Source organism: Alexandromys fortis, unplaced genomic scaffold, assembly GCF_014885135.2.
Source record: "Alexandromys fortis isolate MF-2015 unplaced genomic scaffold, M_Fortis_MF-2015_v1.1 scaffold_17, whole genome shotgun sequence".
Taxonomy (NCBI): Eukaryota; Metazoa; Chordata; class Mammalia; order Rodentia; family Cricetidae; genus Alexandromys; species Alexandromys fortis.
In genome coordinates, this window is record NW_026067896.1 from 2,338,425 (window position 1) to 2,356,636 (window position 18,212).

The 18,212-nt window shown below is 47.1% G+C and overlaps 1 protein-coding gene across 2 annotated transcripts in view; it reads right to left on the bottom strand.

Annotated features, from left to right (window-relative positions):
• Rgs22 (regulator of G protein signaling 22) overlaps positions 1-13,288 on the bottom strand; it is a 101,509-nt gene extending 88,221 nt beyond the window's left edge. For both annotated transcript variants that reach the window (XM_050162899.1, XM_050162892.1), the window contains exons 1-2: positions 13,087-13,288; positions 12,725-12,753 (exon numbers count right to left, since the gene is read on the bottom strand). In XM_050162899.1, coding sequence (XP_050018856.1) covers positions 12,725-12,753; positions 13,087-13,111 — 54 coding nt within the window. In that variant the 5' untranslated portion in view covers positions 13,112-13,288. The remainder of the gene's footprint in view (positions 1-12,724; positions 12,754-13,086) is intronic.
• Between the last annotated feature and the right edge of the window lie 4,924 nt (positions 13,289-18,212).

Sequence of the window (18,212 nt, forward strand, 5' to 3'; positions counted from 1 at the left end):
TAGCAGAACATGTAAAGGAGTTATCCACAAATACAAACTGAAGCACTGTATGACAAATTTCTCAGACTTTTAAAATATGCACTTCATAGAAAAAGAGGCAGAAGGCCTACAAGATGGCTCAAAGGTAAATGTGCTCACCACGAAAACCTGATAACCTGAACTCAATCCCACAACCTGTGCAAAGGTAGAAAGAGCAGGCTCTGAAAAGATTCCCACTGCCTTCCACATGTGCGCCTTAAACACACACACATAATAATAAATACAAATTTAAAATAAATTAAAAAAGGCAGAATCACCGTTAAAGACAGTAGCAAGTGGTAAGGAATGTAAAATTCTTTGCTGCTCACTTAAAGTTACAAGCTAAGCACAATATTAAATGTCTGTGAGCGTGAGATTCAGTTTCCAGGACCTGGATCCTACTGGATTTTGAACATAGACTCTTTGGCCAGGGCATGTGTTCTTCATACAGACTGTGTACATATTTTCTGTAACTTTCTCACCCATCAACATAGCCACTTTTGAAATTGGCAAAATCGAATAACCGCTGCCAAGAAAAACCTGCTCTCCTAATCAGAAAACACCTACTTCATTGGTCATTGTTTCCACTGTGTCGAGAGCCCATCGTGGCACACTCGGTGGAACAGTACATGTGGTTGTTTGTTATTCATAATTAGACTTCAATGTTGTAAATCTAACACGAAAGTTGAAACATGACACAATGCTATTACTTCCATATGGCTGATAATTTTCTTTTTATGAAGTACTAGCTAATTTTTAAAAATTAGTGAAGTAGTGGCTGGAGAGATAGCTCGGTTGGCTGGTTTTGTGTGTCAACTTGACACAAGCTAGAGTCATCTGAGGAAGGAGCCTCAGCTGAGGAAAAGCCTTCTTGAGATCCAGCTGTAAGGCATTTTCTCATTTAGTGATATCAGTGGAGGAGGGCCCAGCCCATGGTGGGTGGTGCCAACCCTGGGCGCTGGTCCTGGGTTCTATAAGAAGGTGGGCTGAGCAAGGCAGGCCAAGCAAGTCGGTAAGCAGCTCCCCTCCATGGCCTCTGCACCAGTTCCTGCCTCCAGGCTCCTGCCCTGTTTGAGTTCCTGTCCTGACTTCCCTCGGCTGAAGTGTAAGCCAGCTTGCTTCTCGGCCATGGTGTTTTGGGAAGCACTAGAAAGTCTAGCTAAGGCACTGTGCAAGCACTCCAACTGGACTTCAATCCCCAAGGCTCACACAGGAAGCTGGGTGTGGTGGTGTGTGCTTGTAATACCAACCCTGGGGCTCTCTGGCAAGCCAGCCTAATCAGCCCAGATCCCAGATAGAGACCCCATCAGTGGAGGGGAGGTGAAGGTGAAAGTGGGGATGAGGGGAAGGGCAGACAGATGGGAGGATGCGCAGGAGGGGCGGAGGAGGCAGAGAGAGAGAAAAAGCAATAGCATAAAACGGTGAGTAGAACTGTGAGGAACAACACCCACGGTTGATCTCTGGGCTGCACTCACACCCATGTGCCTATCCACTAGGAAGAAAGGGAGGACGAGGGGGAGGAGGAGGAGGAGCAGGAGATGGCAAAGTCAAAGTAGTTTTGTACAGAAAGGACTATGGTATTGTTAAACCCGCTTCGGAAAATAGATGTTCCTGGTAACTTTATGTAACTGCGGTGTCTGGAAATTATAAATAGCTCTGGTTCAAGATTCAAACCAAGAGCTGGGTGGTGGCACCCACCTTTAATCCCAGCACCCAGGAGGCAGAGAAAGGCAGATCTCTGTGAGTTCAAGGCCAGCCTGGTCTACAGAGTGAGTTCCAGGAAAGGCTCCAAAGTTACAGAGACACCCTGTCTCAAAAAAACAAAAAGATTCATATCAAGGAACTTACTAGAAATCTCACCTAATCGACCCAGGGTTTAGTTTGCTAAGACCCCAAGTGATTAAAATGGATGAACCAAGGGTTAGGGAAATGTACCGCCTTCAGAGTGGAGCCTTAGCAGCACGGCTCGGAATTCTGGTCTGTTAAAGTAGAGCAAGGCAGACACCATGGGGGAAACCATAAGATTAATTACTGTCCAGGCTCGGTGTCTATTGCCGTAAGAAAAACCATGGACAAATATGCCCTGGGAGAAGAGGGTGTGTTTCATCGTATAGCTTAGAGAAGTCAGGGCAGGAACCTGGAGCAGGAGCTGATGCAGAGGCCATGGAGTGAGCTGCCTACTGGCCTGCTCCCATGCCTGGCTCAGCCAGCTTCCTTACAGACCCAGGACCAGCAGCCCAGGGTGGCACCGTAAACAGTTAGCCGGGATCTCCCTCATCAACCATCGATTAGGATGGGGGACGCATGTGGGGCTTGCTCTCAGGCCCATCTGATGCTGCTATTTTCTGAGGTCCCCTCTTCTGAGATGACTCTAGCTTGTGTCGAGCTGATGAAATGCAAGCCAGAACAATAACTTCACAACTTTTCAAGCTCCAGAACCTTTTTTTTTTTTTAATGAAGCACCAAGTAAGTGCTTAAGAAACACATCTTAACTCAATAATTCCTAGTCACCCAAGTAGAAGGCTTTTGTGTTATAATAGGAGTAGCCAAATTTGGGCCATGGTGGTAAATTCTAAATAACATGATGTTTTAAAATAATAACTATGTCTTTCAGGTGAAATTTATTTTATTAAATTCTGTATTTTAAAAAAGTAACCAAAATTCACAATACTAAGCTGCAGGATCATGAAGCCATGCATAAGAAAATGTATATTTTATATTAATCTTACAAATTCATATAACTATATTAACAAACATATTAATAGCAGTAGGGAATAAAATTTGTTAGCTTTTCTAAAATATGCATTTCAGTTTTATTTTAGCTGATTTAAACTTAGCTCTAGGCATTCCATAGAGCCTCGTGGATCAGCAACGCCTCAATGACCCTCAGGGCCACACACTCGCTCTGGAGCAGAGGTCCTCACCTTCCTAATGCTGCCACCCTTTCATCTGCCCCTCAGGCTGTGCTGATCCCCCAGCCATAGTTACTTCCATCGCTACCTCATAGCTGTAAATGTGCTACTGTTGTGAATCAATGTAAATATGTGTTTTCCGGTGGTTTGGGCAGCCCTGTGGAGGGTCATTCACCCCACAGAGGTCACACCCACAGTTGAGAACCCCTGCTCTAGGCATGACCAGTTCCAGGAGCCTCTAACTCAGTCCATGCAATGAAACGCACGCTTTGTCTACTTCTCGTAATCTGTCTCAGACACGAACTTCCCAGAAATACACTGAGAGAGAACCGCTAGGAAAGAGACCAAAGGACATGCGCTGTCGTCTGGGTTCTCATGGCTAGACTCTACAGCTACAACCACTTCTCGACATAACATCTCTCCTTGGCTTCTGAGCCCCTCTTGCTGGGGACTGCCTGTCCTTGGCGCAGTGGTGGCTGACTTTCCTCCATGGTACTGTGGTACTGTCACATGCTCAAATTTCTAGAGATGACTGCAGTAAATTAAAATCTTGTCCAAATACATCAAAATTGGCATTTCTTTTGTGAGGCTTCGTCTTAACATTTATGGGTATTAAATACTGATAGTTATATCGACTTGGGGCAGCTGTGATTGTGGGGTTGGTACATGGCCATTTCGGCAGGGAGCTGTGCCACGGAATAAGGGAGTGCATGTCCCACAGCAGCTACTAGTTCAGTGTGGGCACATCTAGTCACATCAGCAGGCAAACCAAAGGGGCTAGGCACGTGCTGTGTGTGCGTGTGTGCATGCGTGCATGTGTGCATGTGTGCACGTGCTCATACAAGCATTGTGTGCTCAGGCATGTGTGTGCACATGTGTGTGTTCATGTGCATGCAGTACACACGTGTGTGCACATGCATGCGTGTGTGCATGTGTGCACGTGCTCATGTATGTATGTATGTGTGCATGTGGTACTGGAACTGAACACAGAATCTTGTGCATGCTAGGCAAGAATTCTACCACAAAGTGGCATCTTTCAATCTGACAAGCTCTTTATTCCCAAAGCCCTTGAATTATAAAAGAAAAAACCCTGAAAGTCTTTAATCTGGTTTAGTAGCTCTGTTTTTCTCATTAAGTTTCCACAATCCAATTACTTGGACATTTTTTTTTGATTAATTAAATTTCCTAAGTCATGTTGGTATCTTCCAAGTAACCCCCCCCAAAAAAAAAAAAACTTGACGGTTAAAGGAGTAACAAGAAAATTGAGTTCCGCTCAGTTCCTCCATTACATCACTCCACAGGTGTGACTCAGCGTGGGGGCTCCTTCAGTACTTGCTGCTCTTGAAGCCTGCCTTCCCGTGTGCCTCCTGCCAAAGTGAAGTCAGCGCGTCCAATTTTAGCCCAGGCTTCCTGAATCTCTAACAGCAGGAGGGTTGGACCAAGCCATCTGCGCACACCTGCCAGCGACGGTAGCTGCTGTGATGGAAGTGGGTGTGTGGCTTCTGTCTGGGCACCATTTCACTGTGGATCCCTTTTCAATATACCAGGAGTAGGTCAGAGGACAGCTTTAGGGGTTGGTTCTCCCACCGTGTAGGTTCTAGAGATCAAACTCAGGTTGTCAGTCTTGGGGAGCAGCTGCTGAGCCATCTCACTGGACCTCTGAATGAAACTGCAAGAGCTGTAAAATCTCTTTCCTCCTCACCCAGTATTTAATTCTAACCCCAGATCATAGATTTTAGTGACTCTGCCACACCCAAACCTCCAAGGCTCTCTCCCTGTACAAAAGTCCTTCCAGCCTGATAGTCTAACTTAAAAGAGACAGAAGCTCTCACTTTCTCCCCTTCTCCATCTTAAAGGGGTAAAGGTGGGTGTGGTGAGGTCGCTAAGTCTTAACCTCACAGCTAACACATAAATGTAGCTGCCTAGCACTTGGTGCTTCACTGGAAGGGTTAGTTATGTCTTCATTTGCCTTTGCATGTTGTGATAAAAACAAGGATCAAACACAGCTTAGGGAGGAGAGGGCAGGAACTCAAGCCAGGAACCTGAAGGCAGGAACTGAAGCAGAGGCCATAAGAGAACACAGCTTACTGGCTTGCTCCTTGTTTGCTCAATTCACTTCTAATACACCCAGGACCACCAGGCAGGAGTGGCACCACCCACACTGGGCTGGGCTCTTCTGCAACAACCGTCAGTCAGGAAAACTCCCACAGCTGTGCCTACAGGCCAATGTGATGTGGGCACTTTCTCAGCTGAGGTCCCCTCTTCCCAGATGACTCCAGCCTGCGTCAAACTGACCAAAGCCAACAAAAGACCAGCACGGTTCTCCCTCAAGTCAGACAGAATGCTGCTTTTGCAATTCGCGGCTGGTAATGTGTGCCCTGGAACAACTTACAGCCATTCACTACATATTTGTGGAACGTCTAAGTTTCCACAGCTCCAAAATCATTAGAGAATTGATCCCTGTTCTGAGTCTGGACCTCCATAGAGATGAGTGACCTGAAATAGCAACACTTTCCAAGGGCCCTGTGGGATGCATCTCAGTTTCCAGAAGGCTTTCCCACAATGCTCTTGTTCCTAGCTATGCATTGTCTTCAGGAAAGAAGGGATGAAGGGAGATAGAACCAACGATTCCTGTGTTCCAGCCACCCCACCCTCAATGGTTTCCATGTGAAGCTACCTATTACCAACTGAGATTGCTCTCAGTTACCCAACCCACCATGTTCGTTTGGGAAACAAACACCAAGTGATTACAGCCATGCAGCCTTCTTCCTGGGGTCTGGGGTTATGGATATTTTGATATAGTGTGTTTAAATGTTTTAGGGTTTCTGTTGCTGTGAAGAGACACCATGACCACAGCAACTCTTATAAAGAAAGGCATTTAATTGGGCGACTTATAGTTTAGAAGTTCAGTCCATTATCATCATGGTGGAAAATGGTGGTATGCAGGCAGACATAGTGCTAGATCTTACATCTTGGTCAGCAGGCAACAGGAAGTGGTCTGAGACACTGAGCATGGCTTGAGCATATGCAACTTCACTTCCTCCAACAAAGCCACACCTCCTAATAGGGCCATTTTCATTCAAACCACCACAGGTAAGGATGCAATTTTCATGCTCTGGAGATCTGATTACTATAATTATATCCAAGCTATAAATCAGCAGGGTGACTCTGAGACAGCTCAGCCTTGGTTGAAAACAAACACCGGTTTTCACAATTAAATACTGTAAATAGTATTTGAATCTAAAATCCCTTTTAAAATTAATTTTTGACAGTTTCTTCCATAATCCTATATTTACATCATTTCTAAGCCTCCTCTCCCCTGTGACAGCCTCCTGTGCTCTCCTCCTCCCTCTCAACTTCCCTCTTCTTCAACTATTATTACAACAGTCACACAGAGAGACGCATAACTCACTGGATCCATTTGTGTGGTTCATATGTGTGTGTTTAGAGATGGCCATTTGGGCCTCAACGACCTGTCAGGGGCCCATCCCCGGGGAAAACTACCCTCCCCTCTCAGCAGCCATCCAGGGCCAGGGCCTTATAAGATTTCCCTGCATTCGTGCTGCGCCTGTAACTGACGTCATGCTGCGCCTGTAACTGACGTCATGCTGTGCCTGTAACTGACGTCATGCTGCGCCTGTAACTGACGTCATGCTGCGTCTGTAACTGACGTCATGCTGTGCCTGTAACTGACGTCGTGCTGTGCCTGTAACTGACGTCATGCTGTGCCTGTAACTGCCGTCATGCTGTGCCTGTAACTGACGTCATGCTGTGCCTGTAACTGACGTCATGCTGTGCATGTAACTGACGTCATGCTGCCATTAGGCGGGTCACGTTTAGGCCACCACACGGTTGAGACTGCGTTCAGCTTGGTCATGACAATGCCACAGCAGGTGCCTTAATCCCGTCTGTGTTGCTGTGATTAGACACCATGACCAAGGCACCCTATAGAAGGAAGGGTTTATCGGTGCTGATGGTTTCAGAGGGTGAGTCCACGGTCATCACAGCAGAGGGCGTGGTGGCGGAGGCACAGCGGTAACTGAGAGCTACACCCTTCCCGACAAGTGTGAGACACAGAGAGAGCTACGTGGGGGTGGCATGGGCTTCTGAAACCTCGAAGCCCACCCTCAGTGACAAACCTCCTACAATAAGGCCACTCCTAATCCTTTCCAACTAGCTCACCAATTATGGGGACCAGGTATTAAAACATGGGGACTGTTCTCATTCAGATCATCACAGCAGGCATTTGGGTCCTCAAGGTTTTTTGTTTGTTTAACACAGCGTCTAGTACAGCTGCAGCTGAACTCGAACTCTCCGTGTTGGGGGTGACCTTGAAGTCCTGATCCTCCTGCCTCCACCTCCCAAGTACGGTGATTACAGCTATGTGGTACCCCACCTGGCTAAAGTCCCTTTTAATTTGCTGGTAAGATAAAGACATATTTCCTATTTACAAATTGTTTTTTATTTTAAGCAATTTTAACTTGAGCTTTAAATGTTATTTTAACTTATTTTAGGTATATGACTGTTTTATCTGAATGCAAGGGTCTGTACACCACTTGTATGAAATACCCGAAGAGGCCAGAAGAGGGCATCAGACCCCTTGGAACTGGAGTTACAGGTCACTGCAACCTGCCGTGTGTGCTGGGAATCAGACTTGGTTACTCTGGGGGATCTGTCAGGTGCTCTTAGATACGGAGCCATCTTTCCAGCCCCTTGTCTGCTTTTAAAGCCAATGAAACTATGGATTTATATATGAGAAAACCTTCAACAAAAAATTACACACACACACATATACGGCAGGGGCCTCAGCAGTTAAAACTCACTCTGCTTTTGCAGAGGACCCAAATTTGGTTTCCAATTCACAACCACCTGTAACTCAGCTCCAGGGGATCCAATGCTCTCTTCCAGTCTCTGAGTGTGCCTGTACCGCACGCGCACACACACACACACACACACATTTTGGAAAATGATACACCTATTCCCATAGTTCCAACAAATTATTTTCTTCAAAATGTTAAGATTTTTTTACTTATAAAGCTTTTTCCCATAACAAATTATTTTTAAGGCACACAAGAGGAAAACAATCAGAATTTAAAACTCAGATATTTAAATCCTTGTTAAGCCTAATGTACTCTGTTTTACTGTTTAAAAAAAATACAAAACTAGATCTATCTATCTTGATTTTTTGAGACAGGGTTTCTCTGTGTAGTCCTGACTGTCCTTGAACTCGCTCTATAGACCAGGCTGGCCTCGAACTCGCAGAGATCCGTCTGCCTCTGCCTCCCAAGCGCTGGATTAATGACGTGTGCCACCACTCCTGGCTCAGGAGCCACTCATAAACTTGTGCACACTGCATGTGTGACAAGACAACCCACACGCAGGCCTTTGCTGTGGAGATCTGTGTTGTGGATCTGATGCTCTGGGAAAGCAAGAGGAGGGGCCAGGATCGCAAGTAGTGAGGGAAACATTCACTCACCAGTATTATTTCTTTGTAAGAACTCATGCATCATTTACATAAATAAAAATATGTTGAGCTGGGCCGTGGTGGTGCATGCCTTTAATCCCAGTGCTTGGGAGGCAGAGGCAGGCGGATCTATGTGAGTTCGAGACCAGCCTAGTCTACAAGAGCTAGTTCCGGGACAGGCTCCAAAGCCACAGAGAAACCCTGTCTCGNAAAAAAAAAAAAAAAAAAAAAAAAAAAAAAAAAGAAAGAAAGAAAGAGAAAAAGAAAAAACAAAACAAACAAAAAATGCTCCACAAAGGACATAAAAATATGTTCATTTTTGTACTATTTTCCCAAAGAAAATTCCCGAAGCCCAGTCAAACACAATGAAGCCGTTAAGCGGGGTAGGTGTCACGTGCCTATAACTGCAGCACTTGGGAGGCAGAGGCCAGAGGATAAGAGGCTCAGGCCATCATTACACAGAGTTAGAAGCCAGCTCAGACTACCTAACACCCCCTTTCAAAAACTAAAATAAACAAATGAAAAGCAATCCACTGAGCCAAACTAATCATCTGAGTAAGACGCTCTGTACAGTGTGCTTTGGGAAATATAAGGGTGCCGAGACAGTGCCAGCCCACAGTTTTGTTATGAGACTTCAAAACTTATACATAAAATATTTTAATAGCTGGGCATGGTGATTTGTGCTACAGTCCAGCATGTGGGAGGCAGAGGCAGGAGGATCAGCCTGCTACATACCAAGTCCAAGGACAGTATAGTCTACATCAAGTTCCAGGCTAGCCAGGTCTACATAGCAAGACTCAGCCCCAAAACAAGCCTGCCACCTAAAAACTGGGATTTCAATATATCTGATGCCCCTGGCAGACAAGCAGTTGATTCCAAACGTATGACTCCCTGCTTTGAGAGTGAAGACCCCAGGGGAAGGTTAAGCTCTTCTGTAGACACCCGTAACAACAAAGGAGTTTTGGGTTACTGGTTAAGAAAATATGGTGAAGGTTATTATAAACACTGGAACACCAAAGCACCGCCTCCTAAATGACACAGAACATTTCTGCGCTGTCACTGAGGATCCCTGATCACATGACTCTGTTATCCTCAAGATGCCGGCCTCAGATCACCGTTCCAGCGAGCGAGAAGGAAACTGGCTCTCTCTTCCTTCCTATACTTACATGAATTTCAGGATCTCAGTAACCCAGCATCTGAATGTGGCTTGACCACAATAACAAGGCTGTGACAAAGGGGCCAGTCACGTGATGTTGTAAACATCAGCTCTCCAGGGCTGGGCACAGCAGTGCTTCTTACAGCCTACCAACCAGAACCCACATGACAGTTTAACTAACTTCAGGAGAGACAAAAAAACAAGGCTTGAGGGTCCCTACCCCACTTTTCCTAAGAATACGTAGCTTGTTGATGAGAACACCACCATCGCATTCAGAGAAGCAAGGCCAAGCACGTGTCCGAGGCGGGCTAATTATTTAAGTGAATAGCCAACACTTGGTTGAACATGTGAGTTTGAGAATCTGGCCACAGGCTGGTTTCCACGGGAAGCTGTCCAGAGCGCCAAGGCAGTCTGCGTGATGCTAGGTTGGGAAGGTTTCGTGGGGATGAGCTGAGCCTGAAGGAATGTGCCAGACTGTGAAACAAATGGGGAGGGGCAACCCAGTCAGGCCGACAGCAAAGGCAGGAGGCAAAACAGGGCAGCTTGGCTGGGGCCCGAGGCACGTGGAAGTGCTCTGTGAGCTCGGAACAGGGCACAGGGCGGATGTGATGCTCACCACAGAGAGCCGGGGTGGGAGGCCAGACTAAGGACAACTGAACGCTCGAAGGGCCCTATGGGCTACTAGATAAGTGGCCTCGGTGGTGGTTCACCTCTGTGGGCTTTGACTCCCTCGGCTATGACATGTGGGAAGTAGCCGTCACTCACCTCCCAGGGCTGTCTTGGGGTTAAATATTAGTCTGTGGTCAGCATTCAAGGATACCAGCTACTAATCAAGTTCCTTCCAGTGGGACTCAGGAAAGGGTTAACAGCAGCATAAGCCATGGGAGGAGAGATGAGACAGAATCCAGTACAACTGACGGGCAGAAGTTTGCACTTTACGCGTCAGACAAAGAAAAGCTACAGTTGAGGGAAGGAATACATACAGTTGAGAAGCGGTCATACCCGCTAGGACTACAGCCAAGCTCTGCCTGGACATGGAACCTGAGATGAAACAGCAGGTGTGCAGATGCAGAGGCAGGCACAGCCAGGGAAGGAGGCAAAGGTGGATGCTTGCAGGCAAGGCGTGAAGAAAGAGCTGGGTATACCCAGTATACCATTAACCAAAATACAAGCAAGCAATGGGAAAGCCGAACTGGGGGCTGGAGAGCGGGAGGAAGCGGTCTGGAGAGGTGACGTGGGGACATCCTGATAGCTCACTGGGTAGGCAGGGGCATCAGAAGCTGTGTCTGGACCCAGGTGTGGTGGCACACATCTGTAACCCATCCCAGCACGGGGGGGCGGGGAGGGGGGCTGGAGCAGCTGGATGGAAAGTCTGAGCTGCAGACACAGCACGTTCCAGGCCAGCACAGGTTCTATAGCGAGACACTGATTTAAGAGACAGCAGATGGGCTGGTGGGACGGCGTGGACAAAAGAGGAGCTCACTCTCAAAGTGCTGGAGAACAGAGCCCAAGGGACAACAGTTTCACGGGAGAGGGGAAAGGGAAGCTGGAAAGGGGGGAAGAAGACAGTGGGTGCCTGCGAAGCCCAGGGGAGTGTGACCAGGCCAGAGAGTCTCCAGTGCGAACACTCTAATGTTAAGTGGTGTGTTAAGTGCTCTTAAGATGCCCAGGGGGAGCTGCGCTGGAAAGGACCAGCTGGCTCAGAAATCCTGCAGCCCTGACAAGCGCTTCCGGCTTAGTGCCTGGAGTAACTCCAATTTCCCACTAAATGAGGCTTAGCCGATATGCTGGAGCACTTCTGACGTACTGCGTGTACCTGTATGTTAGTGTGGAGAGACTTTTGGAGCTGCTCTTTCAGCTTCCTCCTCCCTCCGGCCCCCTCCTCCACCCTTCTTCCAGGATAAGCTGACGTATTCCCCTCTCCACTATGAAGCCCCCCTGGACTGTAAATGTGTTGAAATTTCACCCCAGCATTTTGGACAATACTTTGAGTATACAGTCACTCATGACTGTTGAACGAAGAGCCAAAAGTAAGTGAGATACCAGCCAGCAAGAGAAATAGCTGGTGAAGGACGCTGCAAACAGTGAAAATGGTCGGAGCTCTGACTCAGACCTTAGCATAAGCCTTACTGGTGTCTAGCTGGACCCTGAGTGAGTTCCTCAGATAAGGAATGGGCTTCACAGAACGCGTTCCAAAGAGCATTCTCCCAACTGGTGTGTGTTTGCAGATGCTCAGTTAGGACGCTCAGTTTCTCCAAAATTCCTACCTGAGAACCATGTGTAGAAAAAAATTTAAACAATTATAAATGGACCGCTTTGTTGTTGTTGTTTTGGTTGTTTGGTTGGTTATTTTAAGGGTTTTTTAATTTTTTTGTTATTATTTATTTAGGTTTTTGTTTGTTTGTTTGAGGCAGGTTTCTCTATGTAGCTCTGGCTGTTCTGGAACTTTCTCCATAGACCAGCGGGCCTCGAACTCACAGAGATGTGCCATTTGTCTCTGCCTCCCAAATTCTGGGATTAAGGCACACTACCATGCCCGGGTTTTTATTTTTTAAGACAGGGTCTCATGTAACCTTGGACTTTGCTGTGTGACAAAGAATGACCTTAGCTGGACGGTGGTGGCCACCCACGCCTTTAATCCCAGCACTCAGGAGGCAGAGGCAGGCGGATCTCCGTGAGTTCGAGGCCAGCCTGGTCTACAAGAGCTAGTGCCAGAGTTCTACACGGAGAAACCTTATCTCGGGGGGGGGGGGGGGGGAAGGAAAGAAAAAAGAATGACCTTCAACTCCCAATCCTCTTGCCAACCATCCCTGATGCTGGCATTATAAATGTGAGCCACCCTATCCCTAAAATGACCCCTTTTCTTCTATACTAACGTTTATAGCAACCAGGAACTGCCAAGCACACTAAACCATGGGATAAGCCTGCGATGCCGGAGACTCTGGGAGCACGGAGAAATTAAACGCGTCTTTTACAGGAAACAGCTTTGACGATAATTAACGTCCACGCACAAATCAGCCGAGCATGTAAAGAGCCTGTGTGTGGTTCTCGCCCCTGTGTTTACTGAAATGGCGAAGAGGAAAAGCCCGTGCTTCTCCCGCGATCTAATCTTTTCTATGAAATCAAAAACCGGGTGGGGGCGGGATACTAAGTAGCCCCTCTAAATTTACTTACAAATTCTTCTTCTGTAATATTTGGCGGGTCTGAAACGAGACAAAACGTTACATTTTCGCACTCAGATCCATCTGACTTCCTTCTAGACTAAATGAAATTCTCTGATAAAGTAGGGCAGCACCTAGTGCATCCTCGGGGTGAACTCAGTAAAATGTTTATTATTCGCGCATGGATTAGATTTTTAAACTAGAATATTCAAGGTGGAGGTAGGGAGGAGAGGTCTCTGGACTCTGACTTGGAACCCACGGTGGCCCTGGAGCTAGCCTAAGGCTTCCAGCTGCAAATGGAGACTATGGCGAGCTAGTGCAGCGCGGGAGAAGGACCGGAGCGGGGGCGGGAGCGGGGCATGGGGTCCCACCTACCGGCCGAGAGCCGCTTCTCCGGCATGCCGTCGGGGCGCCCGCTGCCCGGTCCCGCTGTCTGGGAGCGACGGGCGCCCTGCGGCCCGGCCTGGGGCTGCCCGCTGCCGCGTGCCCGCTGTTGCCGTGGAGCTGGACAATGCGGGGCAAGGCTGGGGGTGGCGGCCGGGGGAATGGCCGTTACTGTGGAGACCGCAGTGCTCGCGAGCTGAGAAATGCGGCTGCGCGGCTGTGGCGAAGCGGACGATTCCACCCCGGCCCCGGTGTTCTTAGTGGAGCCACATACTTGGTCAGACGCCTGTGGCAAAGATAATGTCCCTGGCTCCGTATTAGGACCGCTGCGTTCTCATGAACTCTGTCCACTAAAAGTTACCCCTGTAGGGGACCACAAATTAAGATTATCCTGTAATGCGTGTTCTGAAAAACAGGATAAGAGAGCCCAGGGTGTCCTCAGCTACATAGAGTTTAAGGCCAGTCTGGGCTACAGTGAAGCAAAACCACAAGAAAAAAAAATACTTAAATCAAAAAAAAAAAAAAAAAAAAAAGAAAAAAAAAAAAAAAAAAAAAAAAAAGGAAGAAAAAGACAAAAAAAGAAAAAAATTAAACCAATAATTTATATATATATATTAAAACTATTTTATAAAATGTATGTATCTGTAGGCCCAACAGGGGTGACAGCCCCAGAGGTCACTGTTCTCACCCAGCAATGCCTTCAACACAAATGCCTAGAAGGAAACACTCCCACCCTACCCTATCCCCCCCACATCCCACTCACACCCCGACCCCAAGCCTGATCTCTGAGCTTCATCTTTTGGGCAGAGTTGTGGCAGAGACCCTCAAAGACCACACTAGGAAGGTGGAGGCAGGATGATCAGGAGTTCAAGGTCAGCCTGGGCTACTTGAGACCCTGTCTCAAGTAAAACAGAAATGATCTTTAAACAGCGCATCGCCAAGTGACTCAAGCCAGGAACCTGGGAGCTCCCCCTAAAACTTTCCCTCCAGACCCTACATCCAGTCGAGCGTTGGACCCAGCCAGTTCCACCTTGACATGTTTCCTCATTTGGAACCTTTGCCCTATTCCCGCTAGCACTCAGTCCCGAGAAGCCTTAGTCCGGACTTTATCTTCCAGTCTGCTTCCAGCTAGGAGCTCTCCTGAAATCCATATCCATGCTGAAAGCAAAACCAGCCACCTACGTGCCAATCTGACCTCCTTACAAATTCTCAGTGGCTGTGTTTGCCTCCTAGATGTGAGGCGGGTGTTTGTGTGCCCTGAAGACAGTGGGTGCCTGTGCTACAAGGAAGTGGGGCACCAGCCTGCCTGGCTGTGTTTGTTGCTCCTTCAGTATGATGCAGGGAAAAGACCAAAGGGAAACACTCCCTTGCCAGACTAGAGCAGAGAGTCAGATGAAACCAAGGGAGGTGAGGAGAGACAGAAGTGGGGTTCCTCAAAGTAGGTGTGGACTAAGTCTGGTGTTATCGGGTAACTTTTATGATCGAAGTGCCGCATCGGATGCTATCCAGATGTGGCAGGCAAGAGCTGAGGGACGGCTTGGCAGTCACAAGCATAGAGGACCCAGAACCTACATGGCGGCTCAGAACTGCAGCTCAAGGCGATCCCACACCTCCTCTGGCCTCTGCTAACTCCCACATGGATGTCGTATACACACTTAGGCACATACACATAAAGAATAGTGCCTAGAAGACCTGAGAAGTTGGATGTGGGAAAGAGGTGTTTGGAGATTTCTGTCTGAACAACCAAAGGTATTGTCATCAGTGGCCTACGGAAGGCCTAGGGCCTCAGTGAAAGAACAACCAACCAAGATTTTGATCTTGCAATTGACAAGTCACTGCAGAATGTGGAATATCAGCTTGTTAAACAAATGGGCATGCACACGTGTGTATGTGCGTGTGTGTGTGCATGTGTGTGTGTATGCGTGTTTGTGTGTGTGTGCGTGTGCATGTGTGTGTGTCTGTGTGTGTGTGTTCCTACCACCAGAAACCCTCCTGCCTTTTTTTTTTTTTTTTTACCAGGAGGACTCTTCTAGACTCAGCTCGGGAACATCTCCTCCCGTATGTGTGTTCCCATGGAGTTCTGTCCTGGGCGTTCCCTTTGTTCTTGTATGTTTGATGCAAACCCACACCTTAAAGCCACAGTAACATCAAAGTCACTGGAGCATGCAGCGTGCGCCGGACTGTAAACTCCCGGCATTTTGAAGGCTGTGTTGTATGCCAGCCTCTCCCTCGGCACCACACATGTATCATGAGCCCCTCATGGGGTGGCTTTTTGTTGACACAACTTCTGGAATTCCTCTTCATTGCAGTCATCCACGCAGAGTTCTGCTCAGAGGCAATGCTTGTCCGCTGGTCAGACAGCCACATGGGTAAGTTAGTGTTAAACCCTGAACAAGAACCTGAATAGAACAGCATTTCTGCATTGTTCTCAGATTCTAGTTTAGAAAACACATCTAGAGAGGTAAAATAATAAAAAGGAAATGTACAGACACCTGTTAATGCACTTTTCATATTCCAAAGACACTAGCTACCTCGTGTCAACTCAACACAAGCTAGAGTCACTAGAGACAGCCTCAACTAAGAAAATTCCTCCCTTTGATCAGGCTAGTAGGGCATCTTTAAAAACTAGTTGATATGGAAGGGCACAGTCCAATGGTGCTATCGTTGGACTACAAGAAAGCAAGCAGGCTGAGCAAGCCCTGAGGAGCAAGCCAGTAAGCAGCACCCCTCCAAGGCCTTTGTATCAGCTCCTGCCTCCAGGTCCCTGCCCTCTTTGAGTTCCTGTCCTGACTTCCTTCAGTGATGAACAGTGATGTGGAAGTGTGAGCCTAATGAACCCTTTCCTCCCCAAGCTGCTTTTGGTCATGGTGTTTCATCACAGCAATAGCAACCCCAACTAGGGCAGATGGCTAAATTGTATGACCTGTTCCCAAAAACAAAAACAAAATAAAAGAACAACAACAAAAAAACTCCCAAGATTAAAAAACATGGGGATCACAAAGACAGTAACTTGAACCCAAATGCCTGAACTATTTTTTGATAATAACTTCAATGATATATAATTCATATACCACCTGTTCCACTCGTTTTGTGTGTAGGATTTACTGGTATTTTTAGCATGTTCAGAAATGCATAGTCAGCACAAAGTTAGGTCATTTCTAATACCTCATAGAAATAGCACAATCCTTAAAATATATCCCCATCTCTACACACCCTGTCTAGCTTCCGTGTCTATCACATCCAATCTAGATATTTTCTGTAATGGGATCACATCACTTACGGTCTTTCATGTCGGCTTCCTTCACTTAATGTTTTCAAGGCTCAGGTACCTTGTACTTTTTTATGAATAAACAGTTTTATCATATGGTTATAACAGTCTATCTTGGCCAACACTTATCACCTGACCATGACAGTGGTCCCTTGGGTGTGAAGTGACGTTCTCCCTGGTTTTATGGCATCTCCTTGGTGACTAGCTTCTCCTGACTTTTGGTGCATTATATTCTGCCTCCCCGGTCCACATGGCAAGCCCTAGATAGGGTGTTTTTTAATGTCTTTTTTCCCCTGCAATTAATCTGTAAACATTCAAGGTAGTTTAAAACCTCCATCATCTTTAGGAATAACATCTACATGAATGGGAATTCAGTTTATTATTTTCTGATTAGAAAAATAAAATCAGAAACTCCAAAGCACTTAAGAGAATCTGGCATAGAGTTCGTATATGTGAAGTTCTCCTTCGAGAGCCCAGGAGAGCCTCACTGAATTCCCCGAAACACCGAAACCACCAGCAGGGAGCCGTGTGGCCAAACTGGGTAGAAGTGCCACCATATTAACTTTCGAAAGAAAGAAAAATTACAGGTTTCCCATATGGGTTGCCAGCAAATGCCAGCAGAGCCAAGCTTCTGAACTAAGGGGACAGTGGGCATTAGAGCAGGTTTATGTAGCCTGATCAGGAGGAGAAACCGCACTGACTTCATGACTACCCCATACACAGCTGTATGTGTGTGTGAGACTGTTTCCTTGACAGTTGAGCAGGTTGTTCAAGCTTCCCACCTGCTGCCTAATGATGCAAAAATGCAGCCTTCCCTTGCATTTGGAGGGGCAGAGTCCAACTTAGGCCCCATCCCCAATTTTATTGAGTGTGAACGAATATAGCACCAAAGGATAAGATCCACATTAATTCTGATAGTGATTTAGTTTTTGACGGGATGTTGAACACAGCCAAGCATCTATATATAGGAATGAACAAAAAGTGACCTAATATTATAATAATCTCTGACCTAAACTCCTGCAGCAATCTGCCTTGTGGGCTAAAACACAATCTTGGCAGTAATTGGCTCAGAATGGTCTGAACTTGGTCATGACTGCCGGCTTCCGTAACTGTGTCCGTGCTTCTAACTCAGCACCAGCCAGAGAGAGACAACTGTGCTTCCTAAGCCGGTTCTGGGGCTGGGATGAGTACCGGGTGCTCCCTAAGGCAGTCCCAAGGGTGGGATGAGTACCAGGTGCTCCCTAAGGCAGTCCCAAGGGTGGGATGTGTACTGGCCGCTAGCTCACCCACTTCAGCTTCCCATGCAACAATTTCCGCAGAGACCACAGTGGAGCGCCTCCACGCTTTTTTTTGATTGCTATGATCTTTTCCTGCTGTTAGATTAACCTACCTTATCCATATCTGAAAACAGTCACCCACACCCATGTGACATTTAGTTGGAAAATGCCGGTGAATTTTTCACACTTCCTAAAAACAGTTCATAATTTTTGGTAGAACATAATTAAAGATATTCATTAGGCAATTTCATAATTTACCCAGGTCAGCTGCCACCTGGACCTGCGGACTCAGGCTCACTCTGTCTCTGCTCCATACTGATAAGATTACTCTCTGATGTTGTCATTTTCACAGGTAAGGAATACTTTCTTATGGGGCTACAGAGATGGCTCACTGGCTAACAGCACTGGCTGCTCTTTCAGAGGACCTGGGTTCGGTTCCCAGCACTCCCGTGGCAGTTAGCAACCATCGATTACACCGGTCCTGGAGGATCCAATGCTTTCTTTTGGTTTCCTTGGGCACAAGTCATGCATGCGCATGGTGCACAGACATACATGCAGGCAAACACTGACCA